The sequence below is a fragment of the Protomyctophum bolini genome, assembly GCF_963924005.1.
Source record: "Protomyctophum bolini genome assembly, chromosome: 20".
NCBI classification, from domain to species: Eukaryota; Metazoa; Chordata; class Actinopteri; order Myctophiformes; family Myctophidae; genus Protomyctophum; species Protomyctophum bolini.
Genome location: NC_137881.1, coordinates 19,610,644 through 19,632,894, shown reverse-complemented (window position 1 = coordinate 19,632,894; position 22,251 = coordinate 19,610,644). Strand labels below are relative to the sequence as shown.

The window sequence follows — 22,251 nt, the reverse complement described above, 5'->3', positions numbered from 1 at the left end:
AAATGTATTTTTTTTTCCTTTTCTTCTTTTTTTGCATTGCTTTCATCCTCACCACAAGTGGTTAATTTTTAAGCAATACAATCTGATGTAAGTCTGGGCATGGCTGCGGCAGATTTTCCCAACCCCCCTCTCAATCCCTCCCCAGCACTCATATACAAATACACACACGCGCGCGCGCACGCACAGCACACACACACGCCCCTCCTGCTCCAAAATATTTTTTTTACCACGGTGGGGGCTCCGAAGAATTATAAGGTGGCCATATTTGATAGATTTCGTTCTGTCGGTGTCTGCAATGCAGAAAGGGAGAGTTGTTGCGTGTGATCTTGCAAGTGACAGTTATACCAGGCAAGTCTGTCGAATCCGCCAGTGATCCGGGGGGGAGAAAACAAACAAGTAACAATGTAACTTACATGCAGCCACACACCCCTGTTCGTGTAACAATGTGTACGTTTTTTAGGGAGGGAGGGGGCGAGTTCACGGAGAAAGAGAGAGCGAGAGAGATAGAAAGGAGGAGGGGGTGCGTTCTGAAATAATATAGTCAGCCATTTTTTATGTAAGGGGATTTTTCTTATTGGGGGGGTTGTTAAAAAATAAATATAAGGGCGGCCATCTTTGTTGCTCTGCCTAGTGTAAAATATTCCAAAACGCCCCCCACTTTTTTTCTGTGCCGATTTGAATATTAAATAAATATCATAATTCGGGGAGAATAGCGGACGGATCCGATGACGGGAATATAATGTCCTCTCCTCTCCGGTCCTGTGGGGAAGACGAGGGCATGGTGGTTAATTCCGAGGGAGGAGATTTTGATGAAGAAGGGGACGACGGAGACCTGGACGAGAACGCAAGCGACATAAACTCGCCGGCGGCGCCTCGAGAAACTGCAACACGAGCCGCGCCAGGTACAGTAGAGAAAGACACGGGAGCGCGCATACAAAATAGAAACACACACACTGACACACACATACTCCACATTTTTTCTCCAAAACCCCGTTATGATGATCAAACACCTCGCCGCGTTCTGCCCCGTGGGTCGTTGGATGATGATGTTCCGCACATCCAAAGTGTTGCGCTCCCGTAGCTCGATTCAGAACATAATAATCCCAAAGCTAGAGTTAAAATAGTGCAACTTTAAACCAACTTGCCGAGGAGGCGCCTTTCGTTTCACCTTATTTGCGGTCCCTAAAGTTGACGCACGTTTGCTTGTTTATCCCTTCGATCTGTCCCGGACCCGCACGGCGCACAAAAACGATTGCAATATTATTATAAATAAGGTCGCCGTGAAGGGTAAAGCTTCGCCACAGGACTGGCTGCAAGCAAACATGGACTCCCGGCCATAGCAGCCTATATTTGATCTCTCTCTATCGGATCTGAAGAGATGATGGTGATGATGATGCGTTTGCTGCTGTCAGGCATGAAAGCTGAAAGATGATAGTGTGACATTCTGCTGTCAGTGTCAGTCAGTGCTGTGCTGTGTGTGACTCAAACTTCCCCCAACCCATTGTCGCTGTGACGGAGACAGTTACAAATAGGACAGACAGTGCATGCCGCTCACTTCACATCATAACAGAAGGTGTCTGTTTGCCACTTTCACTGTGGCTCACTTGTCTCACTAATAGCTTAAATAATAGGCTCTTACAAAGAATTAGATGCTCTCACTCCCATAAAGCGCTACTCGTCATATATATTTTTAAATTATTATTTTCTTTCTCCTTCCTCCCCCTTTTTAACATCACAAAATGCAGAAGAACAAAGCCTTTCTACAAAAATCAATATGCTATAGGCCATTACGCATGGCTAGGAGTTTCTGTGGGAGGGAGGAAGTTATGCATGCATGCATTGCATGCTTGAAAGCAAATGGCATGAAAGTAATATGGCTTAATGAACAACATGGCCAGATTAATTTGCACTTTTTGCAGCCTCAGATGTCAAAAAGTTGCCTGCATGTTTGCAGTCTATAATGCCTAATAATGCAGCTGTCATTTAATCACGGCGTTCAGAGTGTCACCCACCACTGCATTTAAATAAGAGCCTATTCATTCCAGGGCCAGCCCTTTGTGACACCACAACAAGACACGCGTTGAAATCAATTAGTGCGCTTCCCTTCCCTTCCCGTCGTGGCCTCTATAACCCCCCGCGACCTCCAGCGGCTCGATGTCGAGCAGCACCCACCCATAGGTGTGGGAATGCGGAGGGGGGGATGTGGGAAGTCGTTCCAGTTCAGCACGCTGACACTTCATGTCTCGCTGCCTGGAGGCAGTGGCGGGCTGGCGGCCTCTGAATCACCGAGACCGGAGTGCGTGTTGCTGCCGCCCCTGGCGGCACTTTTCTCAGCTGCACAATCTAGCCTGGATGCGCGGGGAGCTGCATGGTGGTGGGGCGCGCGCGCACACTGCATGCTGACTGTTACCAGTCCTCCTCCTCCAGTACAAAGGCAAGGCAGACAATAAAATGGAACAAATGTGGCCTATCAAGCAGACTGGTGCGAGGAGGGAGACTGTGCAGCCCTCATTCTGGTTATGGTTCACTCACTGTGTTAGTGTGTTTAGCCTGGAGCTGATTTTCATTCTCATTCTCTCTCTCTCCCTCTCTCTCTTTCCCTCCCTCCTCTCAAAATGTTCAATCTAATTATCTCTCTCTCTCAAAATCGAATTCTCTCTCTCTCTCTCTCTCTCTCTCTCTCTCTCTCTCTCTCTCTCTCTCTCTCTCTCTCTCACTGCCTTCCCAGTGATTTAGTTATGAGCTGCTGTGACTTCAGATTTCAGAATACATTTCCCTGATTATCCTGCTAAGGCTACCATGGAAAATATGTGCTCTGAAAAGGAAAAGAGCAAATTGTAGTCAGTGAACATGCACAAGATTTGGCTTCTTAAGCGATTCAAATTCGGAGCATTTTTTGTAATAGTAGTGAGTCAATCCATGTTTACTTAACAGTTTGTTACCAGTTGTACCATCAACACCTACTAGAAATATGTATGTAGGCTACTTTACTCCAACAGAAAATGCAGTAATACAGCTCTTAAAATACATAACTTGTTATGTTTATACCAGAATGCTCGCCTCAAAACACAGTCGCCTCGGCGTAGGCCTACAGCCAAAACCTAACCCTATTCCTAGTCTAACCTAAAACTATGCCTAACCCTAAATTTATTTCTAAACTTATCCTCGGTAAAACAAATTCAAGAATTCAAGAACCGCCCCAATGAGCGGTCGCCGCAAGGTTGGCACATTCTTTTTTAGGGTGAGTGTGTTTTAAGACGAGCATTCCAGTTACCTTTATGATTATTATACATACCATAATTTTAACTTTGGAATTCGAGTCGATTGGTTGACTGGTTCTTGGGACAGCTGCTTACAATTAGTGGTCATCATATTCATGTCAAGAGCCCCCAAATTGATATGTATTTGGCTGTATATATGAATATTTTGTGCCAGGGACCCCCATTAGAGAAGATTTGTCAAAATCTTTTGAAAATAGGCTATTTCCGAAATAGTTGGAAAATAAAATATGGCTTAAGTGAAACTGTTCCTCATTTTGCTGGGGGACTCGCTGGAAGTTATCGATTGTTTCCTACAGCACTCCCTGTAGATTCCCCCGCTGCCCCGCCTCCCTGTTCCTACTACTAGTAGCAACCTTGAGCCACGAGAGATGCCACTGAGCACGCTAAAGCGTGCAAGTTGCTGTATCTAACGTTGCGAATTTATCTAGAGCCATCTCAGCCCGTTCGAGTTGCAACCCAATAGGCACAGAATAGTAAATTATTACCCCCTCAAGGCTATGCCAACACCGAGCAATATTTCCCACCACGGAGTAAAGCCGGCCAGTGCTGTCCTCCTGGCCGTGACACATGAGTGTGTGTGTGTGCAGAGGATGGAGTTGAGGGACTCAGGCAGTGTAGGACCCCCCCCCCCCCCCCCCAAGGACAACTGTTGAGACCCCACTTGAGAACCATTGCTGGTTCAGCACTTCCAGGGGCCAAGCAAATGAGCCACTCCAAACGCTCACACACCCCAAATGACCAACAGGCACTGCAGTGGTATAATCTAAATGCCCTGATCTGGCATTAGCATTGTTCATATAGGAATATCTCCATAAGCCAATTATGCCTGTGCTTTGTATTGAACCAATACCAACTGTCAAATCCACTTACTACACACCGACTGGAACTAATTTGGCATATGTTGCAACTCAGTCAAGGGCAGAGGTCACCGCCGGCATGCCATTATGCGGCTTTTGTTGTGAAAGTGTTAAACAGGGGATTAGCTGGATGTATGGTAGCAGCAGATTATTGGGAAGATCACTGTGACCGACTGCCTTAATCTGTTGTCTCTGCTGCTTCTGACATTCAACCTTTTCCTCCAGACGTAGAGAGGGAGGCACCGGACACGGAGATCCCAGCCAGAAAGAAAGGAAGACCCAAAAAGAAGAAGGAGATTAAGAAGAAAGACAAACAGAAGGAGGGGAAACCCATCAAAGCCAAAAAACGCAAGAAGATTGTAAGTTTTGAGCACTGTCTGTTGGATTTGTAATCTAAATCACCTTGTAATTATTTTAGTGGTTCTCAAAGTGGGGTTCAGGGACCCGCATTATACAAATGGAGCCAAATGGATTCTTACAGGTCCATTTGGTTCTAGGGATTCACTGAATGGTAAATTCTTGGCCGAAACCGAATACCGAATAGCTGAATATTAATATAGATTAATATATATATATGTATATACTTTTTTTTTTATATACTTTTTTTTGTACCAGTTTTTGTACCATTGCTGTCATGGCCGTGCCTTTGTTGTAGATCTTCATGATAATGGCAAAAGACATGTTTACATTTTGATCAGGTCATCAGAACAAAACAGTAGGTTCCGAAAGGTAACCCCCGGTTCTTTGACTATTCGTTTTTGGCTCTAAAATCAACCGAACCGAATACCGAATATGCATTTTTGCCACTATTCGGCCTAATAGATTAGGTGGCCGAATATTCGTTGCATCCCTACTTGGTTCCATTTGTCCTTGAATCTTCTTTTTTTTCACGTCTTATCCTCTCACTCCCTCTCCTCCTTTTCCTCGCTCCTTTCTTCTCCTTCTCCTTCTCCTTAACCTTCTTCGCTCCTTTCTTCTCCTTAACCTTCTCCTTAACCTCGTCTTCTTCAGGACAGTGATGTAGAAAGAGACTCAGACAGAGACTATGGCGAGAACTCAGACAGCGCAGCCAGCGACTATGGATCCGGCGAGAAGAAGAAGAAGAAGAAGCACAAGGAGAAGAAGGAGAAGAAAACCAAGAAGAAGAAAAAAGATGATGGCGACAGGGACAGCAGCCAGGAGGAAACAACAAAGGTATAAAAAAGGAAAGAAACAAACAAAACTAGTTAATGAAAATGGGGCCAAAGCAAATCTTTTGGTGTCAAAGCAAAACAAGCAGGTTTATCAAAATGATAAACATCTAAAGTAAAGGATCCATGCACTTATGTGTGAATAACCCTATAAATGGAATTATCTGTGATTTGAGTAATCTGGGACCGTTCATGAAATATCTTAAGGCTAAAAGTAGCTCCTAACTGGCCTATATTTATGAATAAAATTCATTGTTGCCTTCCTAGTGTAACCTAGTTTAAATAAAATAGTAGTCTAGTAGTACAAATGTCTACTAGTAGTAGACGTTTGTATGAATTCATTCTTCAATGTTCTAGGTACAAGTAGGAGAGACATATTTTATGTTGAACCATATTTGTTTTCATACTTTGTATTTAACTTGTTATTCCGACTCCAAATGTTAATAATGTAATTCCTTACATCCAACTATTTGGGCAAGAATATTTACCTGGCAATATGCTGTTATCCATGTAATAATACTAGTAAGATTTCTTCATTTTTATTTATGCATTTTCTCTAACATACTTTATTAGAGTCAAAAAAGTGTATGTGTATTTGTTTTCAAGTGTGAATCATGTGTGGAATTATAATAATTATTAAGACTTGAATATGGCATAGGATTTGTACCTCCTGCTATTGTATTTTTGTGATGACTTCACCGACACAGACCAAGGAGTTATACAGTACATAGCTTGACACAGGCCAGTCCATAAACCAAATAAAATGGTTAATAAAATAAAATGATTGGTCTATAAACCAATCACTGTGGGCAGTGTGTTCATGAAAAACATCATCCATAGCAACAAGGTCAACAACACTCAATATTTCAGCTGTTTTAAAACAGAACTTGTGTCGAGGTTGTTTTAGTGCCATTCTGGAGAACTTTAAGTGGCAAAGTAAAATACTTAATGTTAACACAGCCCCTGTGATCTGTTCTCTTCTCAGCAACCAATAGAGCAGAAGACGTCAGCTCAGCTGGCCAAGGAGTGGGGCCTGGAGGATGTTGACCATACCTTCACCGAGGAGGACTACAGGGAACTCACCAACTACAAGGCCTTCAGCCAGTTCATGAGGTATCACTCATACAGTAGTCCACCTGTGGTGTTACAGCTGTGTTACACCTGTGTGAAGATATCATATTTATTCCATATTTACTGGATTATGGCCATTTTGTTTGATCTGGCCATTAATGTACGATTTGCCTCCTATGTCTGGTATTGAAATTCCCACAAATAGAACCATTTATATATTAACCCAGTGCAGGAGGATGCTAAACGCACACCAGTCTTAGTAGTGGTGCCAGCTCACGGCAGAAACATCTAAAGAGTTAAGTCTTAAAAAGACAAAATCAGTCATGCTCTAACTTGCTGCAAAGTGATGCTGGTCGGTTCCAAATTAGGACATTGAATATTTTGATTTCCCGAAACATAACTGAGAAATGTAATATGCCATGTAATTCATCGATTGAAGTGCTCATAAATGTAACTCAAGTTGGGGGGAAAGGTTTAGACTAACCTCTCTCTACCAGGCCCATGATCGCTAAGAAAAACCCCAAAATCCCCATGTCGAAGATGATGACCATCCTGGGCGCCAAGTGGAGGGAGTTCAGCTCCAACAACCCCTTCAAAGGCAACGGTGCCGCCGTGGCGGCGGCCGCAGCCGCTGCTGCCATCGCTGTCGCCGAGCAGGTCTCTGCGGCGACCGCCTCCCCAGAACCACCTCCGCAGCCGCCTCCACTTCGCAAAGCCAAGACTAAAGAGGGCAAAGGTCAGCGGCTAAACACCACCTTCCCCTTCCTTATCTGAGTGGGATACCCGAAATTTGCATTGTTAAAATGTTTCCAAAATATTCTTGAAATTGTGAGCTTGTAGTTTGGCTATTTTCAAATTATAGCCGATGCATTTAAGGTTAAAGTAACTGATTTTGATGCTATATTAACACATTTTGCTGGGGACCCCCTGGAACCCCCTCAAGGACCCCTGGGGGTTCTTGGATCCCACTTGGAGAATCTCTGCTATATATCTCTCTTCCTGCTCCCTCCTTGACCGTATACATGTCAAATAAAGCTAGAACACTGTTAGAAGAATCAAATGTAATGTGCAGTTTGTTATTCTTCTTCTGATCAGGATACAGGAATGGTGAGAGATCGAGAGAAAAGATTCAGATGAATCGTTTCCAGAGTTTTCTTTCTCTCTGTCTGCCCAGGGGTAGGTTATAAGAAGCGCAGCAAGAGCCCTCGTGTCCAAGACAAGAAAAAGGCTGCAGCTGCCAAGGCCAAGAAGATGGCCCCCATCCGTATCAAGCTGGCAGCCATAGGTGCCAAGAGGAAGAAGAGCTGTTCAGTAAGTTTGGATTGATTGAATACTTTATTAACGGTGTGCAGAGTAAAGTACAGAGGTACAATAATGCTAAAATGGTAACACAAAAAGCTCTGAGGTCTTAGTTGTTTCCATTGTGGTCCTATGTATTCAATTCATCAAGTGTTCACACTATGACAAAGGCCCTTGCAGAGGATGGGTGGCTGAATGGATTGATGGATACATTGTGAATGAAAAACGTGGCATTCTCAACTTGGCTCTGTCTATTTGGTCCTTTGCTGACTTGTTTCCCCCACCTTTTTTCCCCACCCCCCTTTCCTCCCACTCTCGCCCAAAGAGTGGTGAGGATGTAGATGAAGAAGGATCCGAACAGGAGAACTCCAGCGTCCACAGCTCTTCAGTTCGTTCGGACAGCTCTGCACGCGTGAAGAAGAACAAGAAAGTAGCAGGACGGCCTGCCAAGAAGAAGAAGAAAGGTAAGCAGGGGCGGAGCCAGGAACTCTTTATGAGTAAGGCAATTAGATGATTGGTAAATGATTAACCATGACAACGACATACACTTTTATTTTGTACTTTCTTGAACCGCAAGCACTTCCCTTGCACGTAATTGCAAGGGTAGTTCCCTTGCACACGTAATTACATTTCCCATTGATTGGTTGAGATGGTGGCTCCTCGATCATAGCTATTATAGATCCCCAATTTTCTGTGGAGACCAGCGATAGAAGTGTGCAAAAGCAGCAAAACGAGGGACCTCTGGTTCTCCCCCCCAGTGCAGGTGGTGGTGCTGTAAGCTTAGCGGTGTGGTGATAGCCTAGCTAGTACGCCTACAGGTTTATGCGTCCTCACGTCTGCCCTGGACAAACGTTTTTGCCATCGCGTGTCTCTGCTGTCTCAAGAATCAAATGAAGAATGAGGTCGGGACATTGATTGTGTGGTGTTTATATGTCGTGACGTGAAAACCGGTTCTGGGGGGTTGCAGCCATACAGGCATCTAGCAGACACATTTCACACTAGTGTGACACCTTCCAGACACAGAGAGAATAGATGTGTATTATTCTGTCTGATACACTGTCTGTCAGCCTTGAATAGGGCAAAATACATAGCAAATAATACACAAAAAGCTGCTTGACTGAGGGGAGGCAAAAACGTAAACAAGTAAGGCAAATGCCTTACTTTGCCTACAGTAAATCCGCGCCTGAAGGTAAGGGGGCTTGACTGTATGTATAATAGGGGAGACAATGAGTTTCATCCTTGCATTTGCCAGGGCACCAAGGCAGAACTGCCAGTCAAAGGGCAGACTGGTCAATCGCAGCGTGTCCTCGCCTTGGAGTATATATAAGATATATATGTATATATATGTATATATGTAAGACGCCTGAGGGCAAGAAGCGACGAGGTCGCGTGCACGCATCCGCCTGGGTGACAGCAGACTGCTGGGAGAGCGCTGGCGCTTTGGCATGGGGGGTCAGATCTTAATTTTCGGGCCGGTTGAGAACTCTAGTTTTCGCCGGCTGCCGGGCGGGGATCTCCGTCCCTGATGATGTCAATTGATGCCACATTAAATGCCATTAACAATAAAAAGACACTATGACGTAAAGAGGGACAATATGACGTACATTTTGTCAATGGCGTTTTTAAAACAAACATTGCACAAAAAACAAACATTAAATCTGTATATAGGAGGGGCTAGCGCCCCTCAAAAATCACACCTGTGTGAAGTGAGGGGCGCTCTTGTCATTATACATAATCATACATCATCTCATGAACAACTGTCAACTGAATTTATGTGATTGGTTAGCCAATTTGCTCGTCTACAATTATGACGTAAATGTTCCCTTCATTGTCAATGGCATTTAATGTTTGTGTTGCCACAAATCTACGTCATGATCAGAGTGCGCAAACGAGAACATCCCACCCATCCTCCGCTCACTTCACTGGCTCCCCGTCGCATTCCGGACACAATAAAAGATATTCCTGCTCACCCGTGACCCACCCGTGACCCCCCCCCCCCCCCCCAACTCAAAGAATTAGTCTCCCTGAAACCCTCGACCCGCACCCTCCGCTCATCAAACACATACTGCCTCCACCCCGTCACGGCCAACCTGCGCACCATGGGTGACAGGGTCTTCTGCACAGTTGCCCCTGAACTATGGAATACCCTCCCCGCACACTTGAGAGCACCACAGTCAATCGACTGCTTCAAGAGAGGACTAAAGACCTACCTATTTAATAAGGCTTTCCCCCAAACCCATACATTTTATTTCTTGACCCATGCCCTCATGTTCAATTTAATAACTGTTATCCTGTTTTCCTTGATTTCCGTGTGCTTTTAATCGGGTTATGTTTTTTTTATTTTTTTATTTTTTTTTGGCCTATAATGTTTTATATTTTGTCTACTGTAGCACTTTCTGAGGAATGTAAAGTGCATTATAAATAAAATCCATTATTATTATTATTTTTGAGGGACATATGACCTAATTTCTCCTTTCATTGTCAATGGCAAATATGTGTGGGGACAAAAGCTGTATATAGGAGGGGCTTGGAAGAGCCACCCATCGACTAATCTAATATACGGCAACCTTCCCCGTGTTTCTTCACTAGTCCGATCCAGAAGACACAGTTTGCCCACTGCTACAGAGCTGACAATGAGGTTATATCTTCCCTTCTTCTCTGGAGTTCTGCCTCAGGGCGGACCAGAGGTAGAAAACTGTCGTTCGCTCATGTCATCGCTAGGGACACATGCATCAGTAAGCAGGAACTGGGGATGGCAATGAAGGACCGGAAAGTCTGGCGTGGCATTGTGAAATCCATGATCTCGACCGCGGTCGAAAAATGATGATGATGATGATGATGAGCGCCCCCGTCAAAAAAAGATCTTTACTCAATGTCTTTTTGTCTTTCTGTCTGCCCAGTGGCAGGAGGAGTGGCAGGAGGCGAGGAGGACGGCTATGAGACAGACCACCAGGACTACTGCGAGGTGTGCCAGCAGGGCGGTGAGATCATCCTGTGTGACACCTGCCCAAGAGCCTACCACCTCGTCTGCCTGGAGCCGGAGCTGGAAAAGGCCCCCGACGGCAAGTGGAGCTGCCCCCACTGCGTGAGTAATGATGGTGCTTTATTGATTGATGATATCTTTCTCTGCTGTCGGGAGGCAACGTCATAACTCCAAAATGTTCATTTTTCAGGAAATGAAAAAAATCTTTTTTTCAGGAAATTAAGAAAAACGTATGTTTTTAAAACTAAGCATCAAAGTTGGTGTTGTAACTTTATATATTGTCAATTACTTCCATGAGAGGGGGAGAGGTGGTGGAGTTAGTTGCTTTAGCAGACATTTTGAGGGTCCAAGTTAAGAGGTTTTGTCCAAAGCACTACTTTCCATTGGTTCAATATTTTCGAAACAACACACAGACGTGAAGGGTATTCAATAGCACTGATTTATGCCAAAAAAAATCAAAAACCTCAAAAATGGAGTTATGAGGTTTCCTCCCGACAACAATGATATTTAAGGGACCAAGAAGACACGCAGTGACTTTGGTCACTTCTTGTATTTGTGTTTTTAAGGGACCAAGAAGACACGCAGTGACTTTGGTCACTTCTTGTATTTGTGTTTTTAAGGGACCAAGAAGACACGCAGTGACTTTGGTCACTTCTTGTATTTGTGTTTTTTTTTCTTCTTCTTCTCCTTCTTCCGCCAAAAATAGCTGTTCTGACTGAACCGTGCAGTCGCTTTTTACGAAACTCGGTAATCTGGTAGAGGGCCATGCCAAACGGTGACCATGTGAAGCCCATGACCATTGGCCAAATGGTGGCGCTATAGCACTGAAAATGCAAACTTTGAACGTGCATATCTCATGAACCGTTTCACCGTTGGCAATGACACTTTGATACACATATTTGTCTCCTCATGGCGAACAACTTTCGTATTCTGACTTTTGACCTCTGACCTTTAGATTACGCACCATTTTGAATTATATGAAAACCATTTAAAATCTATCTCCTCCCAGAATTTTTGATCAAAATGTACAAAAACGGCTACACTTGAACTTTGGACTTAAACGAACAAAAAATCGTAACAGATTTCTTTTAAGTGAAAAAATGAAGTTTTTATGAGCCAACGAAAATTGCTGTTTTGTGAAACTTCTTCTGCATCTAATACCTGATATATGAATAGTGTATGATGTTACTATTTAGAATGAGCAAATTGACTGTGTCTGCTTAGCTCAGTTGGTAGAGCTCTCACCTCTGGACCACAGGGTCACTGGTTCAAATCCGGGTAGTGACAACTCAGCCCATGATTATTTTTGTGCATATTGTTCTCTCTCTGTCTCTCTCTCTCTCCACCCCCCTCTCTCTCTCTCTTTCTCTCTCTCTATCTCTCTCTCCACCCCCCCCTCTCTCTCTCTCTCTGTCTCTCTCTCTCCACCCCCTCTCTCTCTCTTCCTCTCCTTGGTCCCGCCTTATCGCTGCTCGCAGCTATATTTAAGGGACCAAGAAGACACGCAGTGACTTTGGTCACTTCTTGTATTTGTGTTTTTTTTTCTTCTCCTTCTTCTTCTTCTTCCGCCAAAAATAGCTGTTCTGACTGAACCGTGCAGTCGGTTTTTACGAAACTCCGTAATCTGGTAGAGGGCCATACCAAACGGTGACCATGTGAAGCCCATGACCATTGGCCAAATGGTGGCGCTATAGCACTGAAAATGCAAACTTTGAACGTGCATATCTCATGAACCGTTTGACCGTTGGCAATGACACTTTGATACACATATTTGTCTCCTCATGGCGAACAACTTTCGTGTTCTGACTTTTGACCTTTGACCTTTAGATTACCCACCATTTTGAATTATATGAAAACCATTTAAAATCTATCTCCTCCCAGAATCTTTGATCAAAATGTACAAAAACGTCTACACTTGAACTTTGGACTTAAACGAACAAAAAATCGTAACAGATTTCTTTTAAGTGAAAAAATGAAGTTTTTATGAGCCAACGAAAATGCTGTTTTGTGAAACCTCTCATGCAACTAATACGTCTTCCAAATACGGTTGGCAGCTAATACCTATACTGCAAGTCTGCATGATGTTATTGTATAGAATGAGTCAACTGACAGTGTCTGCTTAGCTCAGTCGGTAGAGCTCTTACCTTTGGACCACAGGGTCACTGGTTCAAATCGGGGTAGCGGCTACTCAGCCTGTGATTCTTATTTGTGCATATCTATCTCTCTCTCTCTCTCTCTCTCTCTCTCTCTCTCTCTCTCTCTCTATCACTAGGACATGACATCACACTTATAGAGATAATAGTAACTGTAATAGAGTAATAAGTCTAATAGTGTAATAAGTGTATTTAGTGTAATAGTGTAATAGTGTAATAGTGTAATATTGTAATAAGTATATTAGTGTAATAGTAGTGTAATAGTAGTGTAATAGTAGTGTAATAAGTGTAATAGTGTAATAGTAGTGTAATAGTGTAATAAGTCTAATAGTTTAATAACCCCCTCTCTCTCTCTCTCGCCACCCCTCTCTCCACCCCCCGCTCTCTCTCTCTCTCAACCCCCCCCTCTCTCTCTCTCTCTCTCTCTGTCTCTGTCTCTCTCTCTCCACCCCCCTCTCTCTGTCTCTCTCTCTCTCTCTCTCCACCCCCCCTCTCTCTCTCTCTATCTCTCCACCCCTCTCTCTCTCTCTCTCTCTCTCCACCCCCCCTCTCTCTCTCTATCTCTCCACCCCTCTCTCTCTCTCTCTCTCTCTCTCTCTCTCTCTCTCTCTCTCTCTCTCTCTCTCTCTCTCTCTCTCTCCACCCCCTCTCTCTCTCTCCCTCTCCTTGGTCCCGCCTTATCGCTGCTCGCAGCTATATTAGGTATTTCTTTTACACCTCAGCTAACCACCAGAAATAGCAGCTCTGGCTGAACCGTGCAGTCGGTTTTCACGAAACGCGGGATTCTGTTAGAGGACCATGCCAAACGATGACTATGCGAAGCCCATGACCATTGGCCAAAGGGTGGCGCTATAACATTCAATTGAAAATACAAACTTTGAACGTACATAGCACATGAACTGTTTGACCGTCTGCAATTTAACTTTGATACACATATGCGTCTCCTAATGCCGAACAACTTCCATATTCTGACTTTTGACCTCTGACCTTTAGATCACCCGCCATTTTGAATTATTTGAAAAACAGTAAAAATGTATCTCCTCCCAGGATCTTTGATCAAAATGCACAAAAACGTCTACACTTGAACTTTGGACCTATACGGACAAAAAATCGTAACACATTTTTTCTAAGTGAAAAAATGTAGTTTTTATGAGCCAATGAAAATTGCTGTTTTGTGAAACTTCTTCTGCATCTAATACCTGATATATGAATAGTGTATGATGTTACTATTTAGAATGAGCAAATTGACTGTGTCTGCTTAGCTCAGTTGGTAGAGCTCTCACCTCTGGACCACAGGGTCACTGGTTCAAATCCGGGTAGTGACAACTCAGCCCATGATTATTTTTGTGCATATTGTTCTCTCTCTGTCTCTCTCTCTCTCCACCCCCCTCTCTCTCTCTCTTTCTCTCTCTCTATCTCTCTCTCCACCCCCCCCTCTCTCTCTCTCTCTGTCTCTCTCTCTCCACCCCCTCTCTCTCTCTTCCTCTCCTTGGTCCCGCCTTATCGCTGCTCGCAGCTATATTAGGTATTTCTTTTACACCTCAGCTAACCACCAGAAATAGCAGCTCTGGCTGAACCGTGCAGTCGGTTTTCACGAAACGCGGGATTCTGTTAGAGGACCATGCCAAACAATGACTATGCGAAGCCCATGACCATTGGCCAAAGGGTGGCGCTATAACATTCAATTGAAAATACAAACTTTGAACGTACATAGCTCATGAACTGTTTGACCGTCTGCAATTTAACTTTGATACACATATGCGTCTCCTAATGCCGAACAACTTCCATATTCTGACTTTTGACCTCTGACCTTTAGATTACCCGCCATTTTGAATTATATGAAAACCATTTAAAATGTTTCTTCTCCCAGGATCTTTGATCAAAATGCACAAAAACGTCTACACGTGAACTTTGGACCTATACGGACAAAAAATCGTAACACATTTTTTCTAAGTGAAAAAATGTAGTTTTTATGAGCCAATTAAAATTTCTGTTTTGTGAAACTTCTTCTGCATCTAATACCTATATGAAGACTGTATGATGTTACTATTTAGAATGAGCAAATTGACTGTGTCTGCTTAGCTGAGTTGGTAGAGCTCTCACCTCTGGACCACAGGGTCACTGGTTCGAATCCAGGTAACGACAACTCAGCCTGTGATTATTTTTTGTGCATATTGTTCTTTCTCTGTCTCGCTCTCTCTCCACCCCCCTCTCTCTCTCTTTCTCTCTCTCTATCTCTCTCTCTCCACCCCCCCTCTCTCTCTCTGTCTCTCTCTCTCTCTCCACCCTTCTCTCTCTCTCTCTGTCTCTCTCTCTCTCTCCACCCTTCTCTCTCTCTCCCTCTCCTTGGTCCCGCCTTATCGCTGCTCGCAGCTATATTAGGTATTTCTTTTACACCTCAGCTAACCACCAGAAATAGCAGCTCTGGCTGAACCGTGCAGTCGGTTTTCACGAAACGCGGGATTCTGTTAGAGGACCATGCCAAACGATGACTATGCGAAGCCCATGACCATTGGCCAAAGGGTGGCGCTATAACATTCAATTGAAAATACAAACTTTGAACGTACATAGCACATGAACTGTTTGACCGTCTGCAATTTAACTTTGATACACATATGCGTCTCCTAATGCCGAACAACTTCCATATTCTGACTTTTGACCTCTGACCTTTAGATCACCCGCCATTTTGAATTATTTGAAAAACAGTAAAAATGTATCTCCTCCCAGGATCTTTGATCAAAATGCACAAAAACGTCTACACTTGAACTTTGGACCTATACGGACAAAAAATCGTAACACATTTTTTCTAAGTGAAAAAATGTAGTTTTTATGAGCCAATGAAAATTGCTGTTTTGTGAAACTTCTTCTGCATCTAATACCTGATATATGAATAGTGTATGATGTTACTATTTAGAATGAGCAAATTGACTGTGTCTGCTTAGCTCAGTTGGTAGAGCTCTCACCTCTGGACCACAGGGTCACTGGTTCAAATCCGGGTAGTGACAACTCAGCCCATGATTATTTTTGTGCATATTGTTCTCTCTCTGTCTCTCTCTCTCTCCACCCCCCTCTCTCTCTCTCTTTCTCTCTCTCTATCTCTCTCTCCACCCCCCCCTCTCTCTCTCTCTCTGTCTCTCTCTCTCCACCCCCTCTCTCTCTCTTCCTCTCCTTGGTCCCGCCTTATCGCTGCTCGCAGCTATATTTTTTTCTTCTTCTTCTCCTTCTTCCGCCAAAAATAGCTGTTCTGACTGAACCGTGCAGTCGCTTTTTACGAAACTCGGTAATCTGGTAGAGGGCCATGCCAAACGGTGACCATGTGAAGCCCATGACCATTGGCCAAATGGTGGCGCTATAGCACTGAAAATGCAAACTTTGAACGTGCATATCTCATGAACCGTTTCACCGTTGGCAATGACACTTTGATACACATATTTGTCTCCTCATGGCGAACAACTTTCGTATTCTGACTTTTGACCTCTGACCTTTAGATTACGCACCATTTTGAATTATATGAAAACCATTTAAAATCTATCTCCTCCCAGAATTTTTGATCAAAATGTACAAAAACGGCTACACTTGAACTTTGGACTTAAACGAACAAAAAATCGTAACAGATTTCTTTTAAGTGAAAAAATGAAGTTTTTATGAGCCAACGAAAATGCTGTTTTGTGATAGCTGTTCTGACTGAACCGTGCAGTCGGTTTTTACGAAACTCTGTAATCTGGTAGAGGGCTATGCCAAACAGTGACCATGTGAAGCCCATGACCATTGGCCAAATGGTGGCGCTATAGCACTGAAAATGCAAACTTTGAACTTGCATATCTCATGAACCGTTTGACCGTTGGCAATGACACTTTGATACACATATTTGTCTCCTCATGGTGAACAACTTTCGTATTCTGACTTTTGACCTCTGACCTTTACATTACCCACCATTTTGAATTATATGAAAACCATTTAAAATCTATCTCCTCCCAGAATCTTTGATCAAAATGTACAAAAACGTCTACACTTGAACTTTGGACTTAAACGAACAGAAAATCGTAACAGATTTCTTTTAAGTGAAAAAATGAAGTTTTTATGAGCCAACGAAAATGCTGTTTTGTGAAACCTCTCATGCAACTAATACGTCTTCCAAATACGGTTGGCAGCTAATACCTATACTGCATGATGTTATTGTATAGAATGAGTCAACTGACAGTGTCTGCTTAGCTCAGTCGGTAGAGCTCTTACCTTTGGACCACAGGGTCACTGGTTCAAATCGGGGTAGCGGCTACTCTGCCTGTGATTCTTATTTGTGCATATCTATCTCTCTCTCTCTCTCTCTCTCTCTCTCTATCTATCACTAGGACATGACATCACACTTATAGAGATAATAGTAACTGTAATAGAGTAATAAGTCTAATAGTGTAATAAGTGTATTTAGTGTAATAGTGTAATAGTAGTGTAATAGTGTAATAGTGTAATATTGTAATAAGTATATTAGTGTAATAGTATAATAGTAGTGTAATAGTGTAATAAGTCTAATAGTTTAATAACCCCCTCTCTCTCCCTCTCCCCCCTCTCTCTCTCTCTCGCCACCCCTCTCTCTACCCCCCGCTCTCTCTCTCTCTCTCTCTCAACCCCCCCCCTCTCTCTCTCTCTCTCTCTCTCTCCACCCCCCTCTCTCTGTCTCTCTCTCTCTCTCTCTCTCCACCCCCCCTTCTCTCTCCCTCTCTCTCTCTCTCCACCCCCCCTCTCTCTCTCCCTCTCCTTGGTCCCGCCTTATCGCTGCTTGCAGCTATATTAGGTATTTCTTTTACACCTCAGCTAACCACCAGAAATAGCAGCTCTGGCTGAACCGTGCAGTCGGTTTTCACGAAACGCGGGATTCTGTTAGAGGACCATGCCAAACGATGACTATGCGAAGCCCATGACCATTGGCCAAAGGGTGGCGCTATAACATTCAATTGAAAATACAAACTTTGAACGTACATAGCACATGAACTGTTTGACCGTCTGCAATTTAACTTTGATACACATATGCGTCTCCTAATGCCGAACAACTTCCATATTCTGACTTTTGACCTCTGACCTTTAGATTACCCGCCATTCTGAATTATATGAAAACCATTTAAAATGTATCTCCTCCCAGAATCTTTGATCAAAATACACAAAAACGTCTACACGTGAACTTTGGACTTATACGGACAAAAAATCGTAACACATTTTTTCTAAGTGAAAAAATGTAGTTTTTATGAGCCAATGAAAATTGCTGTTTTGTGAAACTTCTTCTGCATCTAATACCTATATGAATACTGTATGATGTTACTATTTACAATGAGAAAATTGACTGTGTCTGCTTAGCTCAGTTGGTAGAGCTCTCACCTCTGGACCACATGGTCACTGGTTCAAATCCGGGTAGCGACAACTCAGCTTGTGGTTGTTTTTTGTGCATATTGTTCTCTCTCTCTGTGTGTCTTTCTCTCTCTCTCCACCCCCTCTCTCTCTCTCTTTCTCTCTCCCTCTCGCTCTCTTTCTCTCTCTCTCTATCTCTCTCTCTCCACCCCCCCCCCCTCTCCCTCTCTCTCTCTGTCTCTTTCTTTCTCTCTCCACCCTCCTCTCTCTCTCCCTCTCTCTCTCTCTCTCTCTCTCAACCCCCCCCCCCCTCTCTCTCTCTCTCTCTCTCTCTGTCTCTCTCTCTCTCCACCCCCCTCTCTCTGTCTCTCTCTCCTCCCTCTCTCTCTCTCTCCCTCTCCTTGGTCCCGCCTTATCGCTGCTTGCAGCTATATTTAAGGGACCAAGAAGACACGCAGTGACTTTGGTCACTTCTTGTATTTGTGTTTTTTTTTCTTCTTCTTCTCCTTCTTCCGCCAAAAATAGCTGTTCTGACTGAACCGTGCAGTCGCTTTTTACGAAACTCGGTAATCTGGTAGAGGGCCATGCCAAACGGTGACCATGTGAAGCCCATGACCATTGGCCAAATGGTGGCGCTATAGCACTGAAAATGCAAACTTTGAACGTGCATATCTCATGAACCGTTTGACCGTTGGCAATGACACTTTGATACACATATTTGTCTCCTAATGGCGAACAACTTTCGTATTCTGACTTTTGACCTCTGACCTTTAGATTACCCACCATTTTGAATTATATGAAAACCATTTAAAATCTATCTCCTCCCAGAATCTTTGATCAAAATGTACAAAAACGTCTACACTTGAACTTTGGACTTAAACGAACAAAAAATCGTAACAGATTTATTTTAAGTGAAAAAATGAAGTTTTTATGAGCCAACGAAAATGCTGTTTTGTGAAACCTCTCATGCAACTAATACGTCTTCCAAATACGGTTGGCAGCTAATACCTATACTGCATGTTACTGTTTAGAATGAGTCAACTGACAGTGTCTGCTTAGCTCAGTCGGTAGAGCTCTTACCTTTGGACCACATGGTCACTGGTTCAAATCCGGGTAGCGACAACTCAGCCTGTGGTTGTTTTTTGTGCATATTGTTCTCTCTCTCTGTGTCTTTCTCTCTCTCTCCACCCCCCCTCTCTCTCTCTCTCTCTTTCTCTCTCCCTATCTCCCTCTTTCTCTCTGTCTCTCTCTATCTCTCTCTCTCCACCCCCCCTCTCTCTCTCTCTGTCTGTCTCTCTCTCTCTCTACACTTCTCTCTCTCTCTTTCTCTCTCTCTCTCTCTCTCTCTCTCTCTCTCTCTCTCTCTCTCTCCCTCTCCTTGGTCCCGCCTTATCGCTGCTTGCAGCTATATTAGGTATTTCTTTTACACCTCAGCTAACCACCAGAAATAGCAGCTCTGGCTGAACCGTGCAGTCGGTTTTCACGAAACGCGGGATTCTGGTAGAGGACCATGCCAAACGATGACTATGCAAAGCCCATGACCATTGGCCAAACGGTGGCGCTATAACATTCAATTGAAAATACAAACTTTGAACGTACATAGCTCATGAACTGTTTGACCGTCTGCAATTTAACTTTGATACACATATGCGTCTCCTAATGCCAAACAACTTCCATATTCTGATACCTCTGTCCTTTAGATTACCCGCCGTTTTGAATTATATGAAAACCATTTAAAATGTTTCTTCTCCCAGGATCTTTGATCAACATGCACAAAAACGTCTACACGTGAACTTTGGACCTATACGGACAAAAAATCGTAACACATTTTTTCTAAGTGAAAAAATGAAGTTTTTATGAGCCAATGAAAATTGCTGTTTTGTGAAACTTCTTCTGCATCTAATACCTGATATATGAATAGTGTATGATGTTACTATTTAGAATGAGCAAATTGACTGTGTCTGCTTAGCTCAGTTGGTAGAGCTCTTACCTCTGGACCACAGGGTCACTGGTTCAAATCCGGCTAGTGACAACTCAGCCCATGATTATTTTTTGTGCATATTGTTCTCTCTCTGTCTCTCTCTCTCTCCACCCCCCTCTCTCTCTCTCTCTTTCTCTCTCTCTATCTCTCTCTCCACCCCCCCTCTCTCTCTCTCTCTGTCTCTCTCTCTCTCTCTCTCCACCCTTCTCTCTCTCTCCCTCTCCTTGGTCCCGCCTTATCGCTGCTCGCAGCTATATTTAAGGGACCAAGAAGACACGCAGTGACTTTGGTCACTTCTTGTATTTGTGTTTTTTTTTCTTCTTCTTCTCCTTCTTCCGCCAAAAATAGCTGTTCTGACTGAACCGTGCAGTCGCTTTTTACGAAACTCGGTAATCTGGTAGAGGGCCATGCCAAACGGTGACCATGTGAAGCCCATGACCATTGGCCAAATGGTGGCGCTATAGCACTGAAAATGCAAACTTTGAACGTGCATATCTCATGAACCGTTTCACCGTTGGCAATGACACTTTGATACACATATTTGTCTCCTCATGGCGAACAACTTTCGTATTCTGACTTTTGACCTCTGACCTTTAGATTACGCACCATTTTGAATTATATGAAAACCATTTAAAATCTATCTCCTCCCAGAATTTTTGATCAAAATGTACAAAAACGGCTACACTTGAACTTTGGACTTAAACGAACAAAAAATCGTAACAGATTTCTTTTAAGTGAAAAAATGAAGTTTTTATGAGCCAACGAAAATTGCTGTTTTGTGAAACTTCTTCTGCATCTAATACCTGATATATGAATAGTGTATGATGTTACTATTTAGAATGAGCAAATTGACTGTGTCTGCTTAGCTCAGTTGGTAGAGCTCTCACCTCTGGACCACAGGGTCACTGGTTCAAATCCGGGTAGTGACAACTCAGCCCATGATTATTTTTGTGCATATTGTTCTCTCTCTGTCTCTCTCTCTCTCCACCCCCCTCTCTCTCTCTCTTTCTCTCTCTCTATCTCTCTCTCCACCCCCCCCTCTCTCTCTCTCTCTGTCTCTCTCTCTCCACCCCCTCTCTCTCTCTTCCTCTCCTTGGTCCCGCCTTATCGCTGCTCGCAGCTATATTAGGTATTTCTTTTACACCTCAGCTAACCACCAGAAATAGCAGCTCTGGCTGAACCGTGCAGTCGGTTTTCACGAAACGCGGGATTCTGTTAGAGGACCATGCCAAACGATGACTATGCGAAGCCCATGACCATTGGCCAAAGGGTGGCGCTATAACATTCAATTGAAAATACAAACTTTGAACGTACATAGCACATGAACTGTTTGACCGTCTGCAATTTAACTTTGATACACATATGCGTCTCCTAATGCCGAACAACTTCCATATTCTGACTTTTGACCTCTGACCTTTAGATCACCCGCCATTTTGAATTATTTGAAAAACAGTAAAAATGTATCTCCTCCCAGGATCTTTGATCAAAATGCACAAAAACGTCTACACTTGAACTTTGGACCTATACGGACAAAAAATCGTAACACATTTTTTCTAAGTGAAAAAATGTAGTTTTTATGAGCCAATGAAAATTGCTGTTTTGTGAAACTTCTTCTGCATCTAATACCTGATATATGAATAGTGTATGATGTTACTATTTAGAATGAGCAAATTGACTGTGTCTGCTTAGCTCAGTTGGTAGAGCTCTCACCTCTGGACCACAGGGTCACTGGTTCAAATCCGGGTAGTGACAACTCAGCCCATGATTATTTTTGTGCATATTGTTCTCTCTCTGTCTCTCTCTCTCTCCACCCCCCTCTCTCTCTCTCTTTCTCTCTCTCTATCTCTCTCTCCACCCCCCCCTCTCTCTCTCTCTCTGTCTCTCTCTCTCCACCCCCTCTCTCTCTCTTCCTCTCCTTGGTCCCGCCTTATCGCTGCTCGCAGCTATATTAGGTATTTCTTTTACACCTCAGCTAACCACCAGAAATAGCAGCTCTGGCTGAACCGTGCAGTCGGTTTTCACGAAACGCGGGATTCTGTTAGAGGACCATGCCAAACAATGACTATGCGAAGCCCATGACCATTGGCCAAAGGGTGGCG

The 22,251-nt window shown here is 43.6% G+C and overlaps 1 protein-coding gene across 9 annotated transcripts in view; it reads left to right on the top strand.

Annotated features, from left to right (window-relative positions):
• Positions 1 to 260: 260 nt before the first annotated feature.
• Positions 261 to 22,251, top strand: part of chd3 (chromodomain helicase DNA binding protein 3) — a gene marked incomplete at its 3' end in the record, with an annotated part of 71,555 nt that continues 49,564 nt past the window's right edge. For 7 of the 9 annotated variants that reach the window (XM_080792805.1, XM_080792804.1, XM_080792803.1 and 4 more), the window contains exons 1-8: positions 261 to 902; positions 4,364 to 4,497; positions 5,150 to 5,332; positions 6,314 to 6,441; positions 6,897 to 7,135; positions 7,574 to 7,710; positions 8,024 to 8,162; positions 10,599 to 10,783. In XM_080792805.1, coding sequence (XP_080648931.1) covers positions 740 to 902; positions 4,364 to 4,497; positions 5,150 to 5,332; positions 6,314 to 6,441; positions 6,897 to 7,135; positions 7,574 to 7,710; positions 8,024 to 8,162; positions 10,599 to 10,783 — 1,308 coding nt within the window. In that variant the 5' untranslated portion in view covers positions 261 to 739. The remainder of the gene's footprint in view (positions 903 to 4,363; positions 4,498 to 5,149; positions 5,333 to 6,313; positions 6,442 to 6,896; positions 7,136 to 7,573; positions 7,711 to 8,023; positions 8,163 to 10,598; positions 10,784 to 22,251) is intronic. The other 2 variants (XM_080792806.1, XM_080792800.1) reach the window with 1 other exon arrangement.